The sequence below is a fragment of the Lepisosteus oculatus genome, chromosome 1, assembly GCF_040954835.1.
Source record: "Lepisosteus oculatus isolate fLepOcu1 chromosome 1, fLepOcu1.hap2, whole genome shotgun sequence".
Taxonomy (NCBI): Eukaryota; Metazoa; Chordata; class Actinopteri; order Semionotiformes; family Lepisosteidae; genus Lepisosteus; species Lepisosteus oculatus.
This window is the reverse complement of record NC_090696.1, coordinates 8,303,191-8,328,231: the sequence shown is the minus strand read 5'-3', so window position 1 is coordinate 8,328,231 and position 25,041 is coordinate 8,303,191. Positions and strand designations below refer to the sequence as shown.

At 35.9% G+C, this 25,041-nt stretch overlaps 1 protein-coding gene across 4 annotated transcripts in view; it reads right to left on the bottom strand.

Annotated features, from left to right (window-relative positions):
- ctnna2 (catenin (cadherin-associated protein), alpha 2) overlaps positions 1-25,041 on the bottom strand; it is a 559,287-nt gene that overhangs the window by 34,023 nt on the left and 500,223 nt on the right. For all 4 annotated transcript variants that reach the window (XM_069192244.1, XM_069192285.1, XM_069192311.1 and 1 more), the window contains 3 exons: positions 18,096-18,252; positions 14,288-14,488; positions 8,339-8,490 (listed from right to left, as the gene is read on the bottom strand). In XM_069192244.1, the coding sequence (XP_069048345.1) occupies positions 8,339-8,490; positions 14,288-14,488; positions 18,096-18,252 (510 nt within the window). The remainder of the gene's footprint in view (positions 1-8,338; positions 8,491-14,287; positions 14,489-18,095; positions 18,253-25,041) is intronic.

Genomic DNA, 25,041 nt, shown 5'->3' with positions numbered 1-25,041 from the left:
TTATCTCTGTGAACACGATCTACTCAGTCGTTAAGACATGGATCATACTTCTCAGAGAGTGTCTTTATCAAGCTGTTCCTTCAAACTGAGCAACTGGGGAAGAAAGAAAATAGGGGAAGGATGTCAATGTGAGGCCAATGAGAACTTTGAAAAAGCTACAGCTTTTGTAACTAACCCAACACAGCACATCTTCTAATCAATACTATCCCTACAGTCAAGCATGGTGGTAGCATCATGCTATGGGGATGCTTCTCATCAGCAGGGAATAAAAAGATTGTTTGGACAGAAGAAAAAGTGGACAAAGCAATGTATAGGCAAATACTAGAAGAAAATCTGTTTCAGTCTGCTAAAGGTTTAGAAATGTGGTGAAGATTCACCTTTCAGCAGGACAGTGTACTAGGACAAAGCTACACTGTAGTGCAGTAGTTCTCAAACTTTTTGGACCAAGTACCACCCCTGATCAAACCAAAGGGATAGGGTTACCATAAGTCCGGATTTTCCCAGACATGTCATCTATTTTGATCCTTTTATCTCCGTCCGGGGGGTATTTTCAAATATCCAAAAATGTCTGGGATTTCAACCGCTTTATTTGCACCAGGAAGAATAATTAACAAAAGTTTTAAAGATAGTAGTTGAGGAGGTTAGAAAGAGAGGGAGACAATTTATTAACTTCACAGATTTTACGAAATCTATGATTATATCATGAAAGAGCAAAATCGGATGCCAAAATCATTGTCTTTACTCAGTCTGTGCAGTGCAGAAACATTCCCTCGAAAGGCTCCCTATTTTGTTTCTTGTTTTCCTACCCTCAAACACAATGCCAAAGCGATAGCACAACAAAAAAATAAATTTCCGTGTTTTAGAAGTGGCAAAGAAGACTGGGAAGCTGAATGTTTAGTGTGTAAGCCTTGTACTTTTGTCTCTATGGCAAAGGTGTACTTGTCTTGCAAGCTCATGTTAACTCAGACAAACACAAAAAGGCAATTAGAGGAGAGAGTTCGACAACCAAATTAACAGATTATTTAGTAATTTTTTTCAGCAAAACAGAGGATAATGTTATTGCAGCAGAGGCGACTTATGCATTTCACACAGTTAAACATCATCACAGTTACTTAACCAATGAACATAAAACGTGGGATATTTTGAAAACCCTCTCCATCCTGACCCCTTTTCCAGACAAAGCAATAGGAAAGTTCCTCAGGGTGTTCTCTTTTTTATGTTCAAATATGGTAACCCTAGTGGCCAATGTATAATCCTCCTCGTTCTCAATGGTTGTGCGTGATCTATTGGAGCTGGCGTCCGTACTCTTGGCGTATATTCTTTTCAGCCATGACTTGATTTTTGCGAGCTATTCATTTTTGATCACTTGTTCTCTTGGGAAATGTGGCTATGCTGTGTCTCTGAAAGCTCGAGAGGAGTATGAACACTCAAGTATTAGCGTGCACTGTATTGACGTAGCTAAGTGCATAGGCTGCGCATTTAGCACATAAACTAATTTTATTAAATAGAAAATATGAAAACCCATCTCAAGCTTTCTGAAACCTATTAAGGAAATCGCAGACGAAAAATGTACAAATATTAAAAAATATATATACTGATGGAAAAAAAGAAATGCAACTCCTTCTCCTCCACATACTGGCCCACCCATCTGCGTGGAACAGGTTGAAGAGTGACTCATCTGTGAAGAGGACCTGATGCCACTGCTGTCGAGTCCATCGCAGCCTCTATCTGGCCCAAGCCAGATAGGGGTGTGGTGTCTAGGACGTGTGAACAGAGGGCCTTAGTCAGGTTGCCATGCTCTAAGACTAGCTGCATGGAGCCTCACTGTCCTGTCACTGATACGGGTTTTGTGTCTGTCGGCAGTATCAGCAGCAGTATGGGTGGGAGATCTGAAACGATCTCTCAGATGGACCAGTCTGACGTATCAGTCCTGCTCTGATGTGGTCAATTGGGGGTGACCGGATCTTGGATGGTCATCTGTCCTGCCTGTCTGCTGAAACCATCTGTGCAGTCGAACACAGTGAAACAGCTTACTCCATAGTGTTTTGCAACGCTGGCACATGACATGCCTGCCTGAGCATGTCAATGGCCCTCTCCCTTGCTTCTGCTGACATTCGAGGCATTATGGAATGCACAGAAAACTGACTAAGTGTGGCCTTTTTCTTGCAGTGACCTAAGCTTTGAATTAAGGCCTTTTTAAAGGTGACCTGATAAGTCATTGTTCCACATGGATCTCATTGGGTTAAAGTGCACCTAACGAGCGTTCGTGTGATTGGCAAGTGGCAATGCCTCACTACACAAGCTGTATTGCTGGTCAGAGGGCTTAAAACAAACGGACAACATTTGTGAAACTACATAAGCTATAACTATAGTATTCTCATTCCTTAAAATGTTGCATTTCTTTTTTCCATCAGTATATATGCATCATTTTGTAATTTTACAAAATGTGACATCTTAGAAATAGTCAATACTTTTGCAAGGCACACTATGTAATAGTTTAATAAGAGTCTAATTTCAAAATAAATAAATTTAAGATACATTTTACAGTGGTTTTGTCATTAATTTGTTTAAACATGGTTTCTACTGTCTGGTATTAACATTTTCCTGAATAATCATTGTAATCATAAAATAAATAACAGAATCAACCAAATGACGTTTCCTGTCTAGGACCTGTGATTTGCTTTGAATTGACCACCACAAGCTAAAATGTGTCCAGGTTTATTTTCTTTACACAAATTACTGTTTTGTTCTATTATATGAAAGACAAAAGAAAACAACAATGCCACCAGAGAGGATTATGCACATTTACATTTATTCAAGGTATTCTTCAGACCTAAAAACATGAGACATAAAGATGAATTAAGTATCAAAAGGGCTATTTCCAGTAAGTGTATATAATTATTTTAGTTTAGTTGAATAACGTATACTGTATAGTGAAGGTATACTGACCTTCCCAATTTACGGTAGCCTCCATATCAGCTCTATTTAGTTCTTATTTTTAAAAAAGGATCTTCATGAAAGAGCAGGATCTGCAGAGATTACATCAAATATCTGACCCACCACCCAACTACAATATGCAAACCCAGTTTCTGTTGGATAGATGTAAAAAGCATCTGCCAAAGAGAAAGCTGATATAAATGACCAGATTGGCAATTTGCGGTTGGGGAATGAGTTTCATGTTTTATCTAATCTGGGCCCTTTTGATTTCAGATAAGCTCTTGATGACATAATTGAACCTATTATTGATTAATGGCCATCAAGGACTATAAAACCTACAGGACTGTGACTCACCATAACGAGATGTGTCACTGCTATGGAAGATGCCCAAATAAAATAGTATTACAGATTTTATGTTAATACTTTTTTTGACAGGATCCCACAATTTTTAATATGTGATACAGGGAACAGGTCCTGCATTGAAAATGCTTTTGCTTGAAAATGTAATGATCTCAAGGACTTCTTGGTGTCCTTGCCCAGGGGTCTTCATTAACCAATTAACCAACATGGGCTAGATTGTCAATCATTCTCTCAATTAGTTACTTAACCACATGATCCAGGTATTGTAGCATAAAAGTTTATTCTTTAGATTGAAAATAAATTTTGTTTGTGATTCAGATCATATGAGCTTTAATAGTTCAACCAAGTCATGGTCAAGTCTTCCACTTTCTTCGTACTTTTTTACTAATTTGTACTTTGGGATTTAGTATTGTTTTTTATAAGCATTATTTTCTTATTCTGAAATATATTTTGAATATTAATTTTATATTTTTGTTAATTGCAACAATGGTATAACATATAACAATTATAAAAATAATCTTTATTTTTACAAGGATATCACCTCCTGCCACCTGGAGATACAGTACCTTGGAACATTTTCCTAACAGAAAATGTTTGGAAATACATACTGCTCATAGTCTCTAAATGTAAAAATAGCCTTCCTAGTTCATCTCAATCTGATTAAATTAAATGCAGTTGATGTACATTAGACATGTACTGTACATTAGTTTACGAGCCAATTAAAAATACAAGAATTGATAGAAATCCAATGCTTCCAACATGTAATACATCTTACATTTTCCATAATTCATGCACTATAATGTAGTAATATAGCTGACTAAACAGTTGCATAGGAACAAGTTTGATTGGTGGGTTGTCAGTGTATATTAGCTGCAAAGGAACAAGTAAAGGTTGATACCGTGCTTTTGTTGTGCGACACCTGAAGAAGTCTGAACAGCTGTAATGTTGTCCCTTTCTGCTTTTCAGCATGGAATTAACCTCTGCTTCACTGTTTGCAGTACACACACTAATGTAACTCCTCGGTCAAAACCCTCCATAGAAACATTTTACATAACTGCTGGGCAGGATTCTAACTCTGCACACAATGTATTAAAACTGTGCCCAGTGTTCAGCATTTACATGCAATAAAAAGCATTTTTGAAAAATGATTAAGCATTTCAATATTGCTTATTGGTAAATTGTAGGCCGGCATCAGTGGGATATAAAAACTATTAAAACTTCACACACTTTTCAAGAAAACTACATGGACCAGAGGGGTGACTTGCTCTTTCTACTTATTAAGCTAAGTTTTTTAAAGGTCTTTTCTGAAATGGCTTACTGCATTTCCAAGCACTTACACATCTTAAATAAGATATTACATGGCATGGGTAAAATAAAACTTGTTTGTGAGAGAATGATGGGGAATATATATAAACCAAACACAAATTATTTTGGCAGGACTGTTCTGACATAGCTAATGGTCTTCTTATCTTGTTCATATTTCATAACCAATAAATGTAACATTTGACCTCATCTTTTTTCAACTTCTTTTTCCTTTCAGATGGAAACCACTACATCTCTTAGTCTCAACCACAAAATGGGAGAAGCTGAATCGTGAACATGCTAGAAGGCAAGGATGCCTGAAACGCTGATTTCATTGTATTACAATCAGCTATGAAATAAAATCTGAAAAACAACAGTAATAATTCAACAGCATATAATACTAAAAATAAAATTATGAATTACTAGGGATATCAGGACTTTAGCTTCCCTGACTGCATTTCAGAATCTCCTCCAGACACACATATTCAGGCAGCACCTCTTACACTCCACAGTTTTCCTGGACTTAATATCTGCCACTGCACCAGCCACTCACCAAGTGTCTTTTCTCATTCCTGAGTAAGCCACGATACCAGTAAAGATACAGTAATTGCACTTGTATATTCCTTATAAAAGTACACTCATACTGTATGTACTGCACATTTGTCACCAATGCAAGGTGCTCTGAATAAGGGATCAGCTAAGCTGAAAAAATACATAAATCCATAATATTGTTTGATTTTATTTGTACAATAGGTATAACAACCACAAATTGGACTGCCGTAGAGAAGGGAGGTAATTAAATAGTCACCCTAGCAGAATTTATTACTACAGGACAAACTAAGTGGAAACTAAGGAATGTGTCCTTAAGACTGAGTAGAGGAGACATCTTTACACAAAGGGTTGTGGGAGTCAGATACAATCTACCCAAAAGCCAGTGCTTTAGATTTATTTAGGACATGGTTGAAAGAGATCCAGCCATCCGTTTTCTAACTGTTTTTTCCAACTCAGGGTTGAGGGGGAGCGAGAGGGGATACTCAGAGGGGGAGGCTGGGTACCCCCCTAGAGGGGATACCAGTCAACTGCAAGGCACAGACACAGACATGCACACACTCACACCTATGGCCAATTTTCCAAGAAGGCAATTAACCTACCAGTATGTTTATGAATGTGGAGGACCCGAAGAAAACGCATGCTAATTCCATACAGACAGCACCCCAGGTCCAGATTAACTCCAGGACCCCAGCGCTGCAAAGCAGCAATACTAAACACTGCACCACCGCACTTCCCAGTTGCATGAGATAATAATAATAATAATAATTGCCTACACTTATATAGCGCTTTTCTGGTCACTCCACTCAAAGCACTCTACAGGTAATGGGGTCTCCCCTCCACCACCACCAATGTGCAGCATCCACCTGGATGATGCGACGGCAGCCATAGTGCACCAGAACACTCCCCACACATCAGCTCTCAGTGGGGAGGAGAGCAGAGTAATGTAGCCAATTCATATAGGGGGATTATTAGGAGGCCATGAAATTGGGAAATAATAATTGGGAAATTGGGCCAGGACGCCAGGGTTACACCCCTTCTCTTTTCGAGAAACACCCTGGGAGTCACCACAGAGAGACTCCCACAGAGAGTCAGGACCTCAGACACCACAGACACCACAGAGAGTCAGGACCTCAGTTTTCAGTGTTTCTGTCACTATACTGGGGCATTAGGACCCACACAGACCACAGGGTGAGCACCCCCTGCTGGCCCCACTAACACCTCTTCCAGCAGCAACCTTAGTTTTTCCCAGGAGGTCTCCCATCCAGGTACTGACCAGGCTCACACTTGCTTAGCTTCAATGGGTTGCCAGTTGTGAGTTGCAGGGTGATATGGCTGCTGATCCTTCTGTTACAGTTACAGTTTTAGTGGCTGAATACAGGTAGCTCATTTGTAAACTTTCTTTTCTTCTATTGCCCCTAAGACTTACTACAAAACAGAAGAACATAACCAGGTTATGTACAGCACTGTCCTTCCCAGTCCTCTGACTTTAAACCCAATAAAATGTTATGGGATGGCCCTGACAGGAAAATATGTGTGGCCAACATAAATGTCATGTCATTCCCAAACCTGACCTAAAACACATTGAAATATTACGGAATGACCTTGAAGAAAAAAAGCGTAAGCAAAAAAAATGCCAGTGGAGATTTCTAAAACACTATAAGAACAAAATAGTTAAAGGTTTATGAAAAGCTTTTAAAACTAACAGAGAAGTTTTTTTTTAAGCAAGAAGCCTCTGCATTAAAATGATTTATTTTATACAGCTACTTTAACAATATTCCATATCAAAGCACAACAAAAGAATGAGTTTTAAGACAGTTTTAAGTCCAGAGAGCCCCAGTCATGTATAGATGTATAGAAAGTTAACATTTTGCTAATTTAGTAATGACCCAAACTGTTCAGGCACTAAAAGGAGAACAGCAGTATTTCAAAACTGAGCATAATTCTAAACATGATGCAATTAGTGAAGATGTTTGACAATATCGATAAGCCATGCGTTATAGTAATCAAACCTGGAAAAACAAAAGCATGCTTAATACCCTGGGTTAGATGTGAACCTACAAGCAATGTTAAAAAATAAATAAAAACACCTCCACAACAAAAAAGCTTCATATGGATGAGAAGTTTATTCTGATTTTCTGATGCTTAGGATCTGAGAAAGATAGGTAATACAAATGGAAATGTATCCTGGCTGAAAAGTCAAGTTTCTGCAAAAATGTAAATGTCTTTAAAGAAGGAAAAACAGGAGATAGGAAGCTCTGTGTTCTCTTTCACAGAGCAGATGCGTAGCCTCCAGTTATTTTTCTTACTATAGAACAGCTTATTGCTCTTAAATAGTGCTTTTCATCCCATTTGTACAGAGCACATTTGATGTTTCTTCACAATGCTTAAGGCAGAGAACCATTAATTAACATTTAACACAGGGGAAACAATATTTTCCCCACAAGGATGGCTGAATATGCTTTTAAGGACAGAGATGGTGCTCTCATTTGTGGGGGATCGTACAAGCAAGTACTAGAGAAATGATCACAGTGAATGCTATGCCAAACTAGGTTTTCAGAGGAAATAGAGGGAGCATTTAGGAGACTCATACTGCAGAAACAGATAATGAGATACTGCAATTACAATGCAAAATATGAAGTACAGTTGTTAGATTACTTGTCTCATTTAATTCTAAGATCAAAATGAAGTGACACATCCCTCAGACGATTAAGTTTTTCGATGGTACTAGCTAGCTCAATGCTGCCTGATCAGTGTATGGAATGTGGCTGATGTACAGTAGCTGTCAAATAGAAATGTGTCATGTACTGTAGGACACATACAAAATTTTGAAAACTCATAGGAACTTAATTTCTAAACTGCAATTAAATGTATGATGACCTTTTTACTCAATGATCGAATTTACACAAAAGTCCTAGAGGATTCAGTCAGTAACTTTATTAACATCCATTTTCATGCATCATTTTCCAGAGATTAACCTACCTGTTACCAGAAGCAACTATTCAGTGCATGGCATAGTCTGGAAATCCTTTGTCAGAAATCTTGATCCCTAACACAGGTTGGGTAGCATGCTTTATATTTCACCATTTGTGTTCTTTTTACTCATAATGTAGATGCAAAAACAAAACACTCAAAGTAAGGAAATCAAAATTGTGCGAACAGGATTTTATGTTACAGAAGACCTACGTACCCTTATCATCAAAACAGCTTTCCTGATGTCACGAACTCCATCGTACACCAAGCGGGAAGCATCAATGAATTCATTCTCTTCAAACGGCTGCGGGGGATTTGTGCTCAATGCTTCAATTGCAACCTCCACTTGTTCAGCAAAACGTGGCATGACTAGATACAGAAAGAAAGCCAAAAAAAGAGGATTACACACATCCTTCAAAGTTTGTTTTCCCTGCCCTTCGGCATAAACACATTGATGCAGAAATATTATAAATGGCAACCACATTTTCAAAGCACAGGATTTAACTAAATACATGCACTCTTTCTCTGTGTATTCGTTTAAAACGTATTTTCTGTCACTGACACCTTTGAACCAAGCAACACAACTTGTCACAGGAAATATCAGTGATGCATGGACAGTTCCCTTCATGAGGCAATTAACTATTTCACCTTGTCATTCCTACAGAGAGATCAAACGAAGCAAACAGGAAAGTTGTATATCAGCATTCAAAGCAGGGCCAATTTTTTAATGATGGACTTTTGCTGAAATGGCTTGATATCCCAATTTGAAGACTTTTTTGTGAGAAACTAAAGCAGCTCGATGTTCCTTAAAGCTAAAACAAGAAATGTATTATTACAGCCTCCTGAAATCATAAAACAAATGCTCATCAGCTACGGAAAATGTTGGATTTCTTTTCTTTTAATGGATGATATGGTTAAATTCTGTAATACTTGTATATTAGTGTTTGAAGAAAGTTTCATAAAAAACTTACGTACAGTACTTAAATAAAACATGAACCAAAGATTTTTTTCAAAAAAGAAACTACATATTGAACTCAATTACAAATATAAAAGGTTGACACAGTCAGAACACACTGTTAAAGCTCTTTAGAGGCCTATTAATATACTATAATATATTTTCTGGGACTATGTGAATACACTGCTGGCATGTGGTTACTAAGATAATTTGTACTGAATTTCTTTAATTATTCTCATGACAAAACACATTATTCTGTTTACTCGAGAACTCAGATTTCCATGTGTTCTCAGGGAATTTGTATTTCATAGAAGGAATGAAAATATTTCCTACAGTATATATACACAACATTATAAGTAGCAAAATCAAAAATCATACTCTTACAGTACATCTCTGTGACCCAAAAGAGAGTCTCTCAAGAATCAGCAGCTAATTGTAATAGTTTTATTGTACCAATACCGACAATCACAATACAATTATATAGCCTAATTATATTGTCAGGCCGGAAGGATGAATTAGTATGTTTTAATGTTTATTACACAAGTTGTTCTGTCCACAGCTTGTATTTATTATTTATCCCTGTTGTGCTGCCAGATTTTAGAAATTGAGAAATGTGATAAAGCACTCACTTTATCCTGCATGAGTGTGAAATTTCCACAGAGCATCTGTTAAAATGTTAAGATGATTTATATTTCTTGTATTTAATATAAATAATATGTAGTTGTATTCAGTTAAAATATTTTTGACTAGATAGAAGCAAGGGTTACGGTTAGGGCACTGAAACAGAGAGTCGTGGGTTTGAATTCCAGGTGGGGTGAATTCCTTGTTATTTTACCCCTGAGTGGTTCAAAATGCTCTAGTAAGTTCCCTGCAATATAAATGGATCTCCAGGTCATCACTGTGAATGAGACGTTCTCTATTGGTTTACCTGGTATAATAAGGAATGCATAATATAAACTAAATGCACTGGTTCTATTGTTTAGTCTTGGAAGATATGGTTCAGCTATTATATGTGTTGAGACATTAGCTGACATACTGTATGACTGTAAAACGGCAAAAAGCAGAATTTGCTAAACTTCTTTATTATTAAATAAATGAAAAAATATGATAAATACAAAAGGTATTACAAAGTCTGTCTTTCATTTAGCAAATTTTAATCTACTTTCCAGAAAAGCGTAAAACAGGCTTTTGGGAATTGCAAAAGGCTTAAATCGAAGTGTTTAAATCGTCTCTAAGCTGGTAATGAGTTAAGTTCCTGGTGGTATAGAGCAATTTTATTCATCTGAATTTAGAATTGATGAAAGAAATTAAACATGACTTACTTAGAATGCACTTTTTCATGATTGAATCTTTAAATCTTGTGAAATGTGAATCTATTATCATAGTTCTTTACATTATTTGGAACAATGAAATACAATGATTAATCAAATTAAGGTTCAATCACATGTAGGTGAGGATCATACAAACCATCTAAATTACATTTCTTTAATTGAATAAGACAATTATTTCTTTTTAACAATTTGCTTGGGTACCATACATATTCTTTTTCTATAATTAACTTTGTGCTACAAAGGAAAAGCAATAGTATTTAAGAACATATTAACCTTGATTCTGTCAGTGTGGTATTCTTCATAAAGTTACTAGTTGTTACTACTAGTTTAACTTCAAACTGAAAGGCTAGTCTTTTGATATTTCCTCACAAGCAGAAGAGAAAATTATCAAGGGGGCAATATTTATATTGTGTATGCTGTTCAAAATGATACCACCATAGTGAAGACTGTGAGTAAGAATTTGCCAGATCTAGTATTTGCGGTCACAGAGGACGTTATTTCTCATGATAAAGCAGTGTACAGTATGTGCAATCTAGGAATTATATAACTACAATAGAAGGACAAAAAGTATTATGTATTTCCCAGACACTGTGTACTGGAAATTTGGAGTGAACATATTGCAATCGTATAATCCATAAACAAATATGAAAAAATAACCAACCTCAACATAATATAGTTTGCATATTATTGAAATTAATTTCTACATTCATTTAGCACAGACACTATCCAGCTTATAAAGGTAGTTGTGCTGTTTTAATAACAATAAACGTTATTTATAGAGCACCTTTCACACAAATAGCAGCTCAAAGTGCTTCACAAACCAAGCGTAAAAATACAATCTTAAAATTAAAAGATATACATTAGGTTGTAAAAAAACACAATAATAAAGTAAAGCAACACAAATGTCAATTTATGCTTAAAGAAGAAAAAAATTAAGAAAGTAACAATAAAATAAAAACAATAAAGGATAAATAAAACAGAAAGATAAGTACAAAAAACAGAAAAACGAATTTAACTGAAACCTAAATTAAAAAGATTTGTTTTCAAAAGTTTTTTTTTATAACAGTATTTTTATAATACCGTCCGTGACTGCTTTATAAAGAGTGGGAATGAGTTCCATAATTTAGAAGCATAAAAACAAAAAGCAGCCTCTATACTATTTCTGCATTTCAAACGTGTATTTGCAGAAGGCCAGTATTTGCAGATCTCAGGTCACATTTAGGAACATATAAAGACAGTCATTCAGTAAGGTATACAGATGCTAGGCCATTTAAGGCTTTAAAAACAAATAAAAGAATTATACCACACTTAATTGCCTTTAATCTTTTGTAATGGGTGAAATGTTTTCACGACATTAAAAAATAATACCTTTAATGCCGGAAGACAAATAAGAAAAGGCTCCCAGATTGCCATGCACAACATAGTTCTTGTTCATTGGTAATGCAGTGCTGTCTTAAGATGCCGAGTTTAGATCTATAAAAGCATATAAAAATAGTCCACAAAAACAGACACTACATGAAATTAAATTTAACAAACATGATTTCTTTCCTCTATATATTGCATTAAAATCTAAATATTTTAATTTTGCAGTCGCATTCAATCAATCCTTTCCTGTCACACATCTCCATATCCCGTGCATTAGCAGCAAAAGCAAAAATGGACACAGCATTATCCTTCTGCCCAGTCGTCCCCCTGTGGGAACAGGCTATACCACATTCTCCATCTGACTGAATTTACAGGGTTACTGGAGCTGCATTCAAGCTTCTGGTGTCAGGGCAGATAGAAAATTGTCAGGAATAAATATCCATAAACCAATACAAATACAGGGGAGAGGTTATTCCACTTGTCTCAAATGGCTTCAGCAGAAGAGAATGCTCCTCTTAGACACATCTTTACTTATGTTAATTATTGTACTAATGCTTGAATAAAGCCACTACAAATGATGTGGGGGGGGGACCCTTCTATTCTTGGGTGGAGCACCACCTGGGGCTACTCGGCTGTTTCTTTTCTCAATAATGGCAGGTAAGGCCTTCACCGCTGAGAAGATATTCCAAGTATCTTTACATATGAACATGCAGTTAAGTTCTTTCAGATGGTTCCAATCTATTCACTATACTGATATCTATTCACTATACACATTTGTAACTGAAATACAGGGTTTTACCATCCCTTTTAAATAATTGTCCAATTTTATTTATGCATTTCCTGCATCATACAGAATGTTCGCATTCTTATGACAATAGCATGAGAATCCTTTAATAGCAAGGAAGTTTTCAATGGAGACACATCCAACATTCACATTTTGAAATACTTAGTGAGGCCTGCCTACTGAAAAAATAAAAAGCTTGCTTTTTTAAGATATCAACTAAGAATAAGTTCTACAGAAAATCTAACAATAATTGACCTTTTTGATGCTGGAAAATTTAGGACACATTAAATTTTATTTTACTTTTTCATTGTTACTTGTAAAGATGTCAGGTGAGAATTATTATATTTTTTATTATAAGTCAACAATAAGGCTCAAAAAGGAAAAATTCACCTTACGTGTCATGTAATGACCCTGGTAAGAAAATGAGAAAGTCTATCTAATAGCAGTAATTCCTTTAATAACCAAGTAAATATGTCCATTTTAGAGTACCCTAGATTAAGCATGCCATTGAGAAGTGTCTTGGAAAAATCCATTAACAATTCCTATTAGGATATTGATTTTTTTTCAAGGACAACCTTAAATTCATAGCTGTACGTAGACTGTCTGTCAGCAATCTGTGGTTCAGGTTTAGTGCTGTGTACTCTGTTGTCAGCATTACCAGGACTATAAATTTGACTGTGGTCAATGTTAAGAAGAAAGCTTTATATATAAGAAAGGTTAAGGGTTACAAATGTGATAAATATACAACATGATATCCAGAAGCAAGTCTGATCAGATTTACATGAATGACTATTCGAAAATGTGTCTTATCAATAGTTGTTTATACTGTAAATGTGTAGGTAATATGCTCATCAACTGACTCTGAAAAAACAAAATACAATGATTCATAAACAAATTAACTTAATTTTTGATATTTTTGTGTTCAACTTCTATAAAACAAAATACTCAATTATACTGAGAACTAAATGTACTTTCTCTTAACAACCAAAAAACACTTGTAAGAAACAAAATTGTATCCCCACTATATCTTCTTTTCCGTTACATTAATCATTTATAAAGTTTATAAAGAACATCAAATAAGACAATCAGATTTTAGAATCAAACTGATTTGCTGCCCTTTTTAAGTCAGACAAATTTAAATACAGTGCAATTTTTCTAGTTCCATTCCAAGACTTATAATATATATCTACCTTATATACTGTACGTGCCTTTAGTTTCTGAACTAAAAAGACATTGTAAACATTCTTAGGAATCATAACAAGTAGTTTATACTGCCATTAGATCCTGACACAGTGTATACACATTATAGAGCTGTGATGGGAAGGACATCTAGCTCCTGACTGGAAGGTTCCCAGTTCAATCCCAGGTGGGGGCAAGCAATGTAACTTGCTCCAATTCCTTCCAGATGGGTCCCAGGTCCACTCAGCCTGCTTTTCAAATGAGTACCAGGGGTTAATCCTTTCTGGGGGTAATAGGCTGGCCGGAGTGTGATGCTGACCACACCACCTCCACCTCCAGTGTCGGATGGTCACGAAAAATGGTGGCCCTTGCCCCCCATTCCCCATGGGCCTTTATGGCCTGAAAAGAGACCTACCTACCATATACACATTATAGGTTAAATACAAGAAATAAAAGTCAACAATGTGGCCTGTTACTAAGTGTGCCACTGATAAGTGTTCAATGACCACCCAACAGTGATGATACACTGTTGCATGAGCTAGTTCCACTTACCGGTCTCAGAGAGTAATTTGATAGCCTCCAGAACACGCTCAGTATAAACTCCCGGCTCATAGTTCTCCATCTCAGCATTTATAATATGAACCACTCTGGCAGCCCGACCACGGATGGCACCAGCAGTTCGATCCAAAGTGTCAACATCCCCTTCTTGGAGAGCAATGACACACTTGTTCACATCTTCAAGGATGTGGTTTTCTAGAGAGAACAAAAAACACAACAACTTTTGTTACTTGTAAGCTTGTACTACAATAAATCAAATTAATTCTTTGGTCATTTTAACAACATATTAAATAGCATAGCATCATATCATTATAGGTAGCTGTGAACTCATATGAACTATGGATAATTACTTTAAGGCTTCGATGGTTTGAATGATGCTCATGGTGTCTATTCTGAAAACTAAGCATTTATCGTGAAAGATGTGTCTTCTTTAGGACATTTTAATAACATTAATTTGTCTTTTTCTGCTTCTATGCTGATGTCATCTGAAATATTTCATTCCATTTTTTAAAGGAATAAACCTAGTACACGTTTAGTTTTTATGTGTGATCCAAAATATTATTCTGAAGCATTAAATGTTGTCTTCATTGTGTTTCTGACAATGCAATATAAATTCTCAATGTAGTCATACTCTGTGCCAAGCATCCATGGAAACTGGAAAAACAGAAGTCATTACTACTGTATATCCAATTCAAATTCATCTTGGTGATAGCACTTTTAAGTCCTTGAAATTTACAGATACAGTAGTTGCTCAATAGTTAGGTAGTAAGTGGTACAGCCCACCTGACAATAATTTTCTATGTGTTAAGATTTAAAACTACTTAAACCTATACATATGGTGATAAATTCAAAAACCTCAAAGGCATTGACAAAGTCAGCGAAGAGTGAAAAACAAACTGGAGTTTGAAACTAAGTGAAACTACGTGGAAGTGCCTCTAAAAATCAGAAGAGAAGACACTACTTTACCAAAAGGGTTGTGAAAGTATTTAACAAGCAACAGAGCCGTGCTGAACAAGCTATATAGACATTAGGCTGAAATCCTGGCTTCCTTTAATAAATTGCGGGATGAGATTCTTGGATTAATTTACTACTAAATACCAAATGGGCTATTCTCGTTTTTTTAAATATCTTTTGTTCTTAAATTTGGTGTAAAACAATACTTTGAAGAGGCCTTTCCCTCCCAATACTGTAGCACAATAGATATAGATATAGAGGTTTATGGATTTAAACCATAATAATGTTGTTTTTTTGTGGAGATTTAATAAAAAGAACCTTTTACAGTGGGAGCCCCTATATAAATAAGGAACAAGATGTTGAAATCATATGAAACATTAACACTCGGAAATAAAATAAAATAAAATCACTTAATGAGATGTAACAGGTCTTTTGCAGAGGCCTGAAGATATTGTTTCTCATCACAATTACTAAAGCCTATACTGAACCACCAAATTCATCCATTTAAAAACAAACTGGCTTGACATTTGGTTGCATACTTTAAAAACTGATATTGAAAGTGTCCCTGATTTTTTTTTTCTAGAAGCATTTCAATTGCTCCTGGCTGGAACACTGTTGTTCCAGTTGTGGTTATATAATATTTAATATATAATATAAATGATTTTTTTACATTTATATGTGTTTATATGTAACAAACCACATTGATAAGCATTTAAACCTTCCTTTTGTCACTCTACCAATATCAATAAAAAAAGCTCATGTCACACAGCCTTCAATCACAAAAATAAACAAGTTATAGAGTGAAACAAGAGAGAATAAGTTATAAAAGTATCTCAGACATAAAGACAGTGACAGCACCAGAGTTAAATCACAAAAATCCTGCACTTAATCATCAGTTTAAAACACTGGGCTCAATCTAATGTGCCTCGTGTGAATAGGATACAAATTTCAAGTTACATTTGGCTAATGGGACCTGGATCAATCACCGGTGAGACAAGGCAGTGTGGAAATCAAACCTAGCTAGCATGGGGTTTTAAGAAACTGGAGTGCCCAGAGAAAAATATCCCAGAGGATATTGGGGGTGGTACCACAAACCAGATTTTAATGCAGGACCCAAGAGCCGTGAGTTAGCAGTGCTAAATCTCTGGCTGCCATGCCACCCACTGCAGGAAATGCAACCATTGTACAAGGCTGATTAGAAAATTGACTGCATAGCTGTAAAGATCTATAAAGATTATGTCAACATGACTAGTTCTCTAGAAAAAAAGAAAGCTAGAGATCAGAGCTAAGAGGAGAGACTAAGGATAACAAACACTTGAACAACAAAATGAAATAGATTATATTGGTATTTATTGAGAAAGGAAATATATAGATAAATACAACTTCACAGATAATAAATCACACCATTATGTACAATACTGCTAAAACCTGATAAAAAAACTCACTGAAAACTTTAATGTATTTTCAAAGCTACTTTATGCCGTATGACATTTACAGCAACAAAGGTATATATTATATTACTTATATGGAGATTTAATGATGCTTTTATGATCAAAGAATAATGGAACAACACAGCCAGCTCAGAAGTGAAATGAATTTAAATGTTTTAGTTACAAGTAAAGACAGAAGAAAACAAGAAGATGTAGAAATAATACTGGTTGTCAGCACAGTGCAGAATAACACTACATTATGTGCCAGACCCACTTATCTTTATAGCTGTATTTTTTGCATTGATGCACAAGAATTTAGTTTGAGTCCTAGAACAGGTAATTAGGCAGGAAATTGTGTATAAATATTTTGTAGTGGTATGTCCATAGACATTTTTTTCACAGTACTATTTCCTGGTCAAATCCAATTTAGATTAAAAAGCATGTACATTATTAGAAAAATTATATATAGGTGTATTTGCTTACAATATTTATGTATAGTTTGAAAACAAATTTAATTTGCTACATTAATTTGCTACACAAATTGTGTGTTTGATTATAGTACTCTGAATGTAGAGGCAAAATTAATCATAGTCCTAAAAGCATGGGTTTCAATAGGAATTGTTCCCATAATATGTGCTTAGTATTTTAATCTGTTTTCTCTTAGCTTGACACAATCACATAAAGCCTTTTTTCTATAAATCAATGATACCTGAAATCTCGTAATATTTCAGCTCAGAAAAAAAACATGACAAAAAAAGTGCAGGAAAAAATGGTAAATTGTGTGACTTGCTAGGAAAACAGAATCCCTAGAAGAAAGAAGAGAAAAGTATTCTGATACTGACAACAGCATGTGTCATGTGTAATAAATGGAGCTGATTTAAACTATGTATAACAGAGACGAGCTACTTCAGTTCTTAAGGGCTGTTGGGGTTTCTTGTTTTTATTTCACCTCAGATCTTAATTACCTAATCTAACTAATTGTTTGGATGGGAAATGAAATCGCTTGTTTCTTTAGGTCTTAATCAATTGCTAATTAAGGTGAAGTACCAGTAAAACCAGCAGGACTTCTGCCCTCGAGGACATTCCTAATATGATATACAAAAATAAGCATCATCTAAATGGCACAATTTCATGCTGCCACATCTTTTATCCAAGTAAAAAAAAAATACCACAGGTGGTTTGACTTAACCATAGAGTGGACAGATTGCGGACCTTGCTCAAATATCTGCAGATGAAGAGCCCTTACTGCAATACTTTCCCTCATCTTCAGCATGGATAACTCTTGCGTGTTTACTTGAGGATTTCTTATTGTAGATGTTAAAATGTATTGATCATTTACGGAATAAAAAGAGAAAAAAAATCCCAACTGGGACACTATAAAAGTACACCCAGTCCAGGACTACGGAGAACAGTTTTACCTGAAACAGACAGGAAGTCATCAACAGAGGTGATGTCATCCACAGCCTCGGTAAGAACACGAACCTGCTTCTCCCACTGGTCTTTGAAAACATCCATGTTGTCCTGGGCCACTTTACTCTGTGGTCTAGCAGCCAAAGTAAGGGCTGCATTGATTACCTATGGAAAAGACATTACAGGAGAACAATTTAGTAGCCATACAGAATAAGAACACTGGGAAATGTTAATTATCATAACAATCAGTAGCATATGCTTCTTTTATGCAATGTACCAGCAGCCATATCACCCTGCAACTCAAAACTGCTAACCCACTGAAGCTAAGCAGGTGTGAGCCTGCTCAGTACCTGCAAGGGAGACCTCCTGGGAAACATTAAGGTTGCTGCTGGAAGAGGTTTTAGTGGAGCCATCAGGGGGCACTCAGCCTGCAGTCCACGTTGGTCCTAATGCCCCAGTATAGTGACGGGGACACTATACTGTAAAAAGGCGCCATCCTTCAGATGAGACGTAAAACCAAGGTCCTGACTCTCTGTGGTCATTAAATCTCGGAAAGAGTAAGGTGTAACCCTGGCATCCTGACCAAATTTCCCATTGGCCCTTATCAATCATGGCCTCCTAATAATCCCCATCTATGAATTGGCTTCATTACTCTGTTCTCCTCCCCACTGATAGCTGATGTGTGGTGAGCGTTCTGGTGCACTATGGCTGCCGTCGCATCATCCAGGTGGGGCTGCACATTGGTGGTGGTGGAGGGGAGTCCCCATTACCTGTAAAGCGCTTTTAGTGGAGTGTCCAGAAAAGCACTATATAAGTGTAAGCAATTATTATTATTAAAAGGAAAATAACCACTCCCCTTTATACAAACAGATACATATATAGATGGATAGGCAACCATATATATTTTTATCTGAAAATGATGGGAAAAATAAAAGTACTATTTGGCTCATTTGTAATTCTGAAAAAAAAACACATAAAAATATATCAGACATATATGTATACACCCCCTAAAAGTGAAAATGGCATCTATTTCTAACCTTGAAATGTATGGTTGACAGTGTAGCATAAAAAGTCATAGGCAGCACAAACATTTTCCAAGCAATGCAATTCTATCAAAGTCAACACTGACTCTGACCTACATCCACATAAATATTTAACTCCCAAGCTGAAAACCACATTGCAAATTCAGAAATTGTAAATAAATACATAGAACAAACAATATCAAACAAGTGTTTTTTATTTTAAAAATATAAATAGCTTGATGTCCTAAATACTGTAGAACTACATCATATTCTTAGAACTATCTGCCTTTAAAAGTGGAAACTCCTCCAAAAATCAATGATCTACCATGCCAAACTCTTTAATAACTACACAAAAAGAAGACATTTAATCCAGAAAACTTTAGAAAGATAAGGAATTATTCAAATAATTATGTAGAAATTAACCTTTTGTGTGGCTTGTGTTGTAAATATTTGTTACCAACTGACAATCAAAAGTTCAGAAGGAGAGATAATGAATAAAGATCTTCATTTCTGCAGTTTTATCATTCCACCATCAGAAACTGTGATTATGCAAATTCTAATTTGGTTCTGTTTTTTCAGAGAATAAGAGCATAATGTTACATGCATATAGCACACGGCTTCAGCTCTTAATAATTATGCAAACACTCAGAGCTTAAAAAGATATGAAGCAGTGTTTTCTTCACAAGGTATGCAAATAGTGTTCTGTAGACTTTATAACATTGCAATTTCAAAATTTCAAAACAAATACAATAGAAATCAAGTTGTTCAAAGATTCAGACTTAAAGACATTTAAGACATTTAAAGATTTAAAGGCATCTTTAATGTTCTTTTCTGTGAAATGTGAGGGATTTTTAAAGTTCTGTATATAAATCTTATTTCACTTACAAAAGCTAGATTTGGCATTCTATTGCTTAAGAGTACAACAAACATTTTTTCTGTCCTCTATGGTGTGTTGTGATAGAAAAGTAAATTGATTCTATATGGGTATAAAAGATAAAATTCACTATTAAAAATCTAACACAATCTGACCCTCAGTCACATCAGCAAGCATACACATTTCAGTACTAGCATTTTGGCATGATCTAGAACAAAATGACAGTATTATTTTCATTGGTGGTAAAGGAAATTATTTTAAGGCATTTGGTGAAATAATCCCCTCCCATTATGTGTTTATACAGAATGCTATCAGGAAATAGATGTGATTTATGGTTGTATATTTAAAATTGGAAAGAGCATTTACAGTATATCTGATCTTGTTTATTAAGAAAAGAGGGAAACAGTATCGTTTCCCTGTAACAGTACTTAAGGCTTTTTTGACATAATTCACATGCACCAATATGAAGCATTTTGTCACCCAAAATAAAAATAATAAATTAGAAAAAATTATGACACAATACTAATTCTTACCTTAGCTGTTTACATAATGTTATTCATACCTCTTGTTCTGTGTCAACAATTTGAAGTAATCGGGAATGTAACCTACAGCATAATCAAGTAATTTGTGGTGCCCTTTCACCTTTGTTGAAATATTATTGAAATGTTGTATTTCCTGTCTTTGGTATAGGCTTACAACTTTGTTCTGAGGTATAATTGTTATGACTGCTTAATAAACTTGTACACTAAAACTTAGCTAAATACATACATTTAAACAGACAATGGGAGAAGGATGCAGCTGAATCAGGTCTACCAAATCCTAACTACTAAGCCTTCTCATTCACTCTGTTAATAAGAGCAATGATATAGGACCCAGCGTGCTGGAGAAAACAGAGACTTGTGATCTGATACGTGGAGTAAATTATGTTTTATGTTAATGAAAAGCAACACAACCCACACAGCAAATGGAAAGCAATATATTCACACTTACACTGAGGCTTGTCGGATGAATTAACGTTGAAATCATTATTATTATTATTGCTTACACTTATATAGCGCTTTTCTGGACACTCCACTCAAAGCGCTTTACAGGTAATGGGGACTCCCCTCCACCACCACCAATGTGCAGCATCCACCTGGATGATGCGACGGCAGCCATAGTGCGCCAGAACGCTCACCACACATCAGCTATCAGTGGGGAGGAGAGCAGAGTAATGTAGCCAATTCATAGAGGGGGATTATTAGGAGGCCATGATTAGTAAGGGCCAATTGGAAATTTGGCCAGGACACCGGGGTACACCCCTACTCTTTTCGAGAAGCACCCTGGGATTTTTAATGACCACAGAGAGTCAGGACCTCGGTTTTACGTCTCATCCGAAGGACGGCGCCTGTTTACAGTATAGTGTCCCCATCACTATACTGGGGCATTAGGACCCACATGGACCACAGGGTGAGCGCCCCCTGCTGGCCCCACTAACACCTCTTCCAGCAGCAACCTTAGTCTTTCCCAGGAGGTCTCCCATCCAGGTACTGACCAGGCTCACACCTGCTTAGCTTCAGTGGGTTGCCAGTTGTGAGTTGCAGGGTGATATGGCTGCTGGCTGCTGGCAAAATCATTTTGCACACTCTAAAAACAAAGAGCTAAACAAAGAACTAAAAACACCATATACTCTTAATACATTGACTGTTGGCCGTAAGAAGCTAAGAAACCACTTGTTAACCATACAATAATAAGATTAATTTATTGGTATACTGATGTGTTCCCAGCAGTCAGATAAGTTATTTCTGGAGATTGTTGGGTAAGTGTTGTGATAGAAAAGTAAACTGAGAAGGAGAGCAATTACAGTCCAGAGTTTCTTGGTTCAATAGTTATGTTGAATAGAATTATCTTTTTTAAGACTTATGAAACGCAAACAAAGCCATCCTCGTTTTAAAGGACAAGTGACTATGCAGTGTTAAAACATAAATTGTTCATGAATTATGTACTGTCAGATACCATGAATAGTGTAAAATATGGTTTGGAATATTAAAATAGACATAGATGTAACTGTTTTATGTAATTAAGTAGTTTTGTGAATGCTGGGAGGAAGAAAGTTAAGAACAGGACAGAAAGATCAATACTGAGGCGTGTTTAAACAGTATACTTGTGAATGGAAAGGGGTGGGGTGGGAGCAAGGGAAGCAGGCAGGTGGGCTTCTGTGGAACAGGAAGAGGTGGCCAACTTCAAGATGACTTGATCAAGCAAGCTGTTTCCAAGGCATGGACTTTAGCAATGTCACTGGAGTTAACAGCCCTTCTCACTACAGACAGTGCCATGAGATCCTTAATGACCAAGTAGTCGGGACCTGAGTCTTAGTTCTCATAAGAGGATGGATTGTGCCCTTGCCGGGAAAAGTTATTCTTTCTAAGTTCACACAAGCACTTTTCTTTGACAATTCAGGCTTGTGACATGCTTCATTACAGATCTTAAGTGAAGTATTTAGTATTTCTAAATACTTCACAACTGCGACATACAATGTATTCTTTTGTTTAAGTGTGAAGAGCTAACAGACTCTGACACTGAATTATAAATCTTGCATGTAAGCATTCTGTCTGCAATTTCACCATTATCATTCTCCTATTTTGAATAAATCCGATTGCAGCACTTTAGAGAAAAAGGAACTCTTTGAGAGCTCACAAAGAAGCAGACTGTAACAATGTCATTGAAGTGGTAAAATAATTTATTTTGTTTCAGCCCGTGGATAATACTAAGAAGGTCTGTGATGCATTTAATTCTACTTAGTGTTTGTAGCTGTTGTAGTTTTACTTCGTAGTATTCTGAATGAAATCCATCTAAACAAAAATTCTGCCAAACACTGACAGTACCCGTCAGTACAAAAAGAGGACATTTGAAACATTTTTTCTTGTGAATCTTTTCAGAGCTCAATTTGAAGTAGACAAGATCATTCCAAAGCCAATGTTTTAAAGCCTCTGTTTTCCTATGTGACAGCTTCCAATTTGCTTCTGGAAGATTAACAAAAAATATTACTGAAGAAAAATATTACTTTGTGTTTTTAGTATTTCTGACTGTTCTAACTGTAAAACTGTGCAAAAGGTTTACCATTTTATTATTGCATTTAAGGCAAGAGTAATTATTAGAACTGCTGAAAGCTCAGGTAATGGAGTTAATAAAAATGCTCAATTACTTTGTTAGCAAATTTAAACAAGTCTCATTAGCTATTTATGTTCAGCTCAAAGAGCAGGTTATCTTTACCTGCTTCTCAAACAAAGATGTACTTTTTGATGGTACATGTAAAGAATATGAAATATCATATTAATTAAAAAATAAAATATAAGAAACATGGATTTGTGTAAACAGACATTCATTAATATACAATTCAAGATGCATTAAATTAATTTATTCTTTCTTTCCATTATTAACTATATCTAATAACGAAATCTTTCAACTAAAAGAAAGTGAAACGATGATGTTTTGCAGATAATTCACTTGTTTTGTGTTTAGCTATGAACATGCTAGAACAAATGTAATTTAAAAAGGAAACAGATGACTCACTAATATGGGCAACTACTGTATACAGCGTCATTCATAAAACAAAACCAAATTAGTTTTACATTAAAGCTGAACATTAAGTGCACTTAAGAAGTTTTACAAGTGAAATAATTTCAGAACAACATTTCATAAATGTCTTTTTTATTGTTGTTAAATATTTCAGCTACAATATTCTCAGTTTTCCCCATGGCTATCGGTATCCAGAATATGAGCAAGTGTAAGTGACAGGTCACTTTATAAAAACAGCCACCTGTGCAGCAGGGATAACACTTTGAAGATCAAATGACAAAACTTTATTCTTGGTTTTACTCAAGCAAAGCTATAGCACTACAGTCTTACTATGGCTATAGCAGCTAGCTGTAAATGGATTCACATCCATCCATTTTCTGACTGCTTTTTCCAATACAGGATCGAGAGCCAGATCAGGAGCCACAGCCTATCCCAGCAACCAACAGGTGAAAGGCAGGATACTCCAGTACATCTTTGGACTGTGGGAGAAAATAAGAGCACCTGGCAGGAAAGCAGGCAAACACACAAACAGCATCCTAGGTCTGGAATTGAACCCAGGGCCTCAGCCCTGTGAGGCAGCAATGACAACTACTGTGCCACCATGTGCCACCATGCACCATGCCCATGTGGTACAGTAGATCAACCTACCTGAGAAGTACTTTCAACCTAGTTATCTGTATCTCAGCTAAATCTCTTTCCTAAATCTTTATTGTAGACAGAGCTAGCTAACTTGAATGTTTTGACATTATTCAATATAAGTATGCTGTACCTATATTTATATCAAACAAAGTAGTTTGAACTACTTTGAGACTGATTTGTCAAATATATATTCCTATGGATAAACCGCATAGCTCCCGTGAAGGCCACACCAGTACCTACTCTTCTCTTTACATTCCACTAAGAAACACTGTATCCCCAAAAAGATTTAGCAACTCTCAGTAACCAATACAATACGCAAATAGTGACCTCCCAATCTTGATAGATTCCAAAACTCTACTGCTTAGACTTACTGTAAGTGCCACCTTCCTCCTGGGATAGAGTTTAAAGAATAAGGCAAAATGGGCTTGTAAACTCAATTCTTTAGTCAAAAATGAAATGGACAGATTCTTTTTTTATTATTTTTCCTTAAACTAAGACTGTGATCATACTGCTCAATGCAGTTGTATTAATTTGGTGCAAGTGCTTTAGTTGACTTATTTGCTTCCACTTTAGGTACTCAGCATTGCTGCTCAGGTATAGACCATGATGTGGCTAATTAGATGTGGGTTAGTCTTTTTTCTACCACGTTTTGCATCCACGTGGATATCATCAATATCGTTTAATATCCTCAGTTACTGTTATATATATATATATTTTTGTCTGAGATATTATTTTATACTTCTACTTTTTATACACATATAATTTACGATTATACACATGGAAGACAGGGATAACACTTACCTTAATTAGATTTTTGACGAATACACTAAAATTAACAAACAATGTAGGGAGCGGCCACAG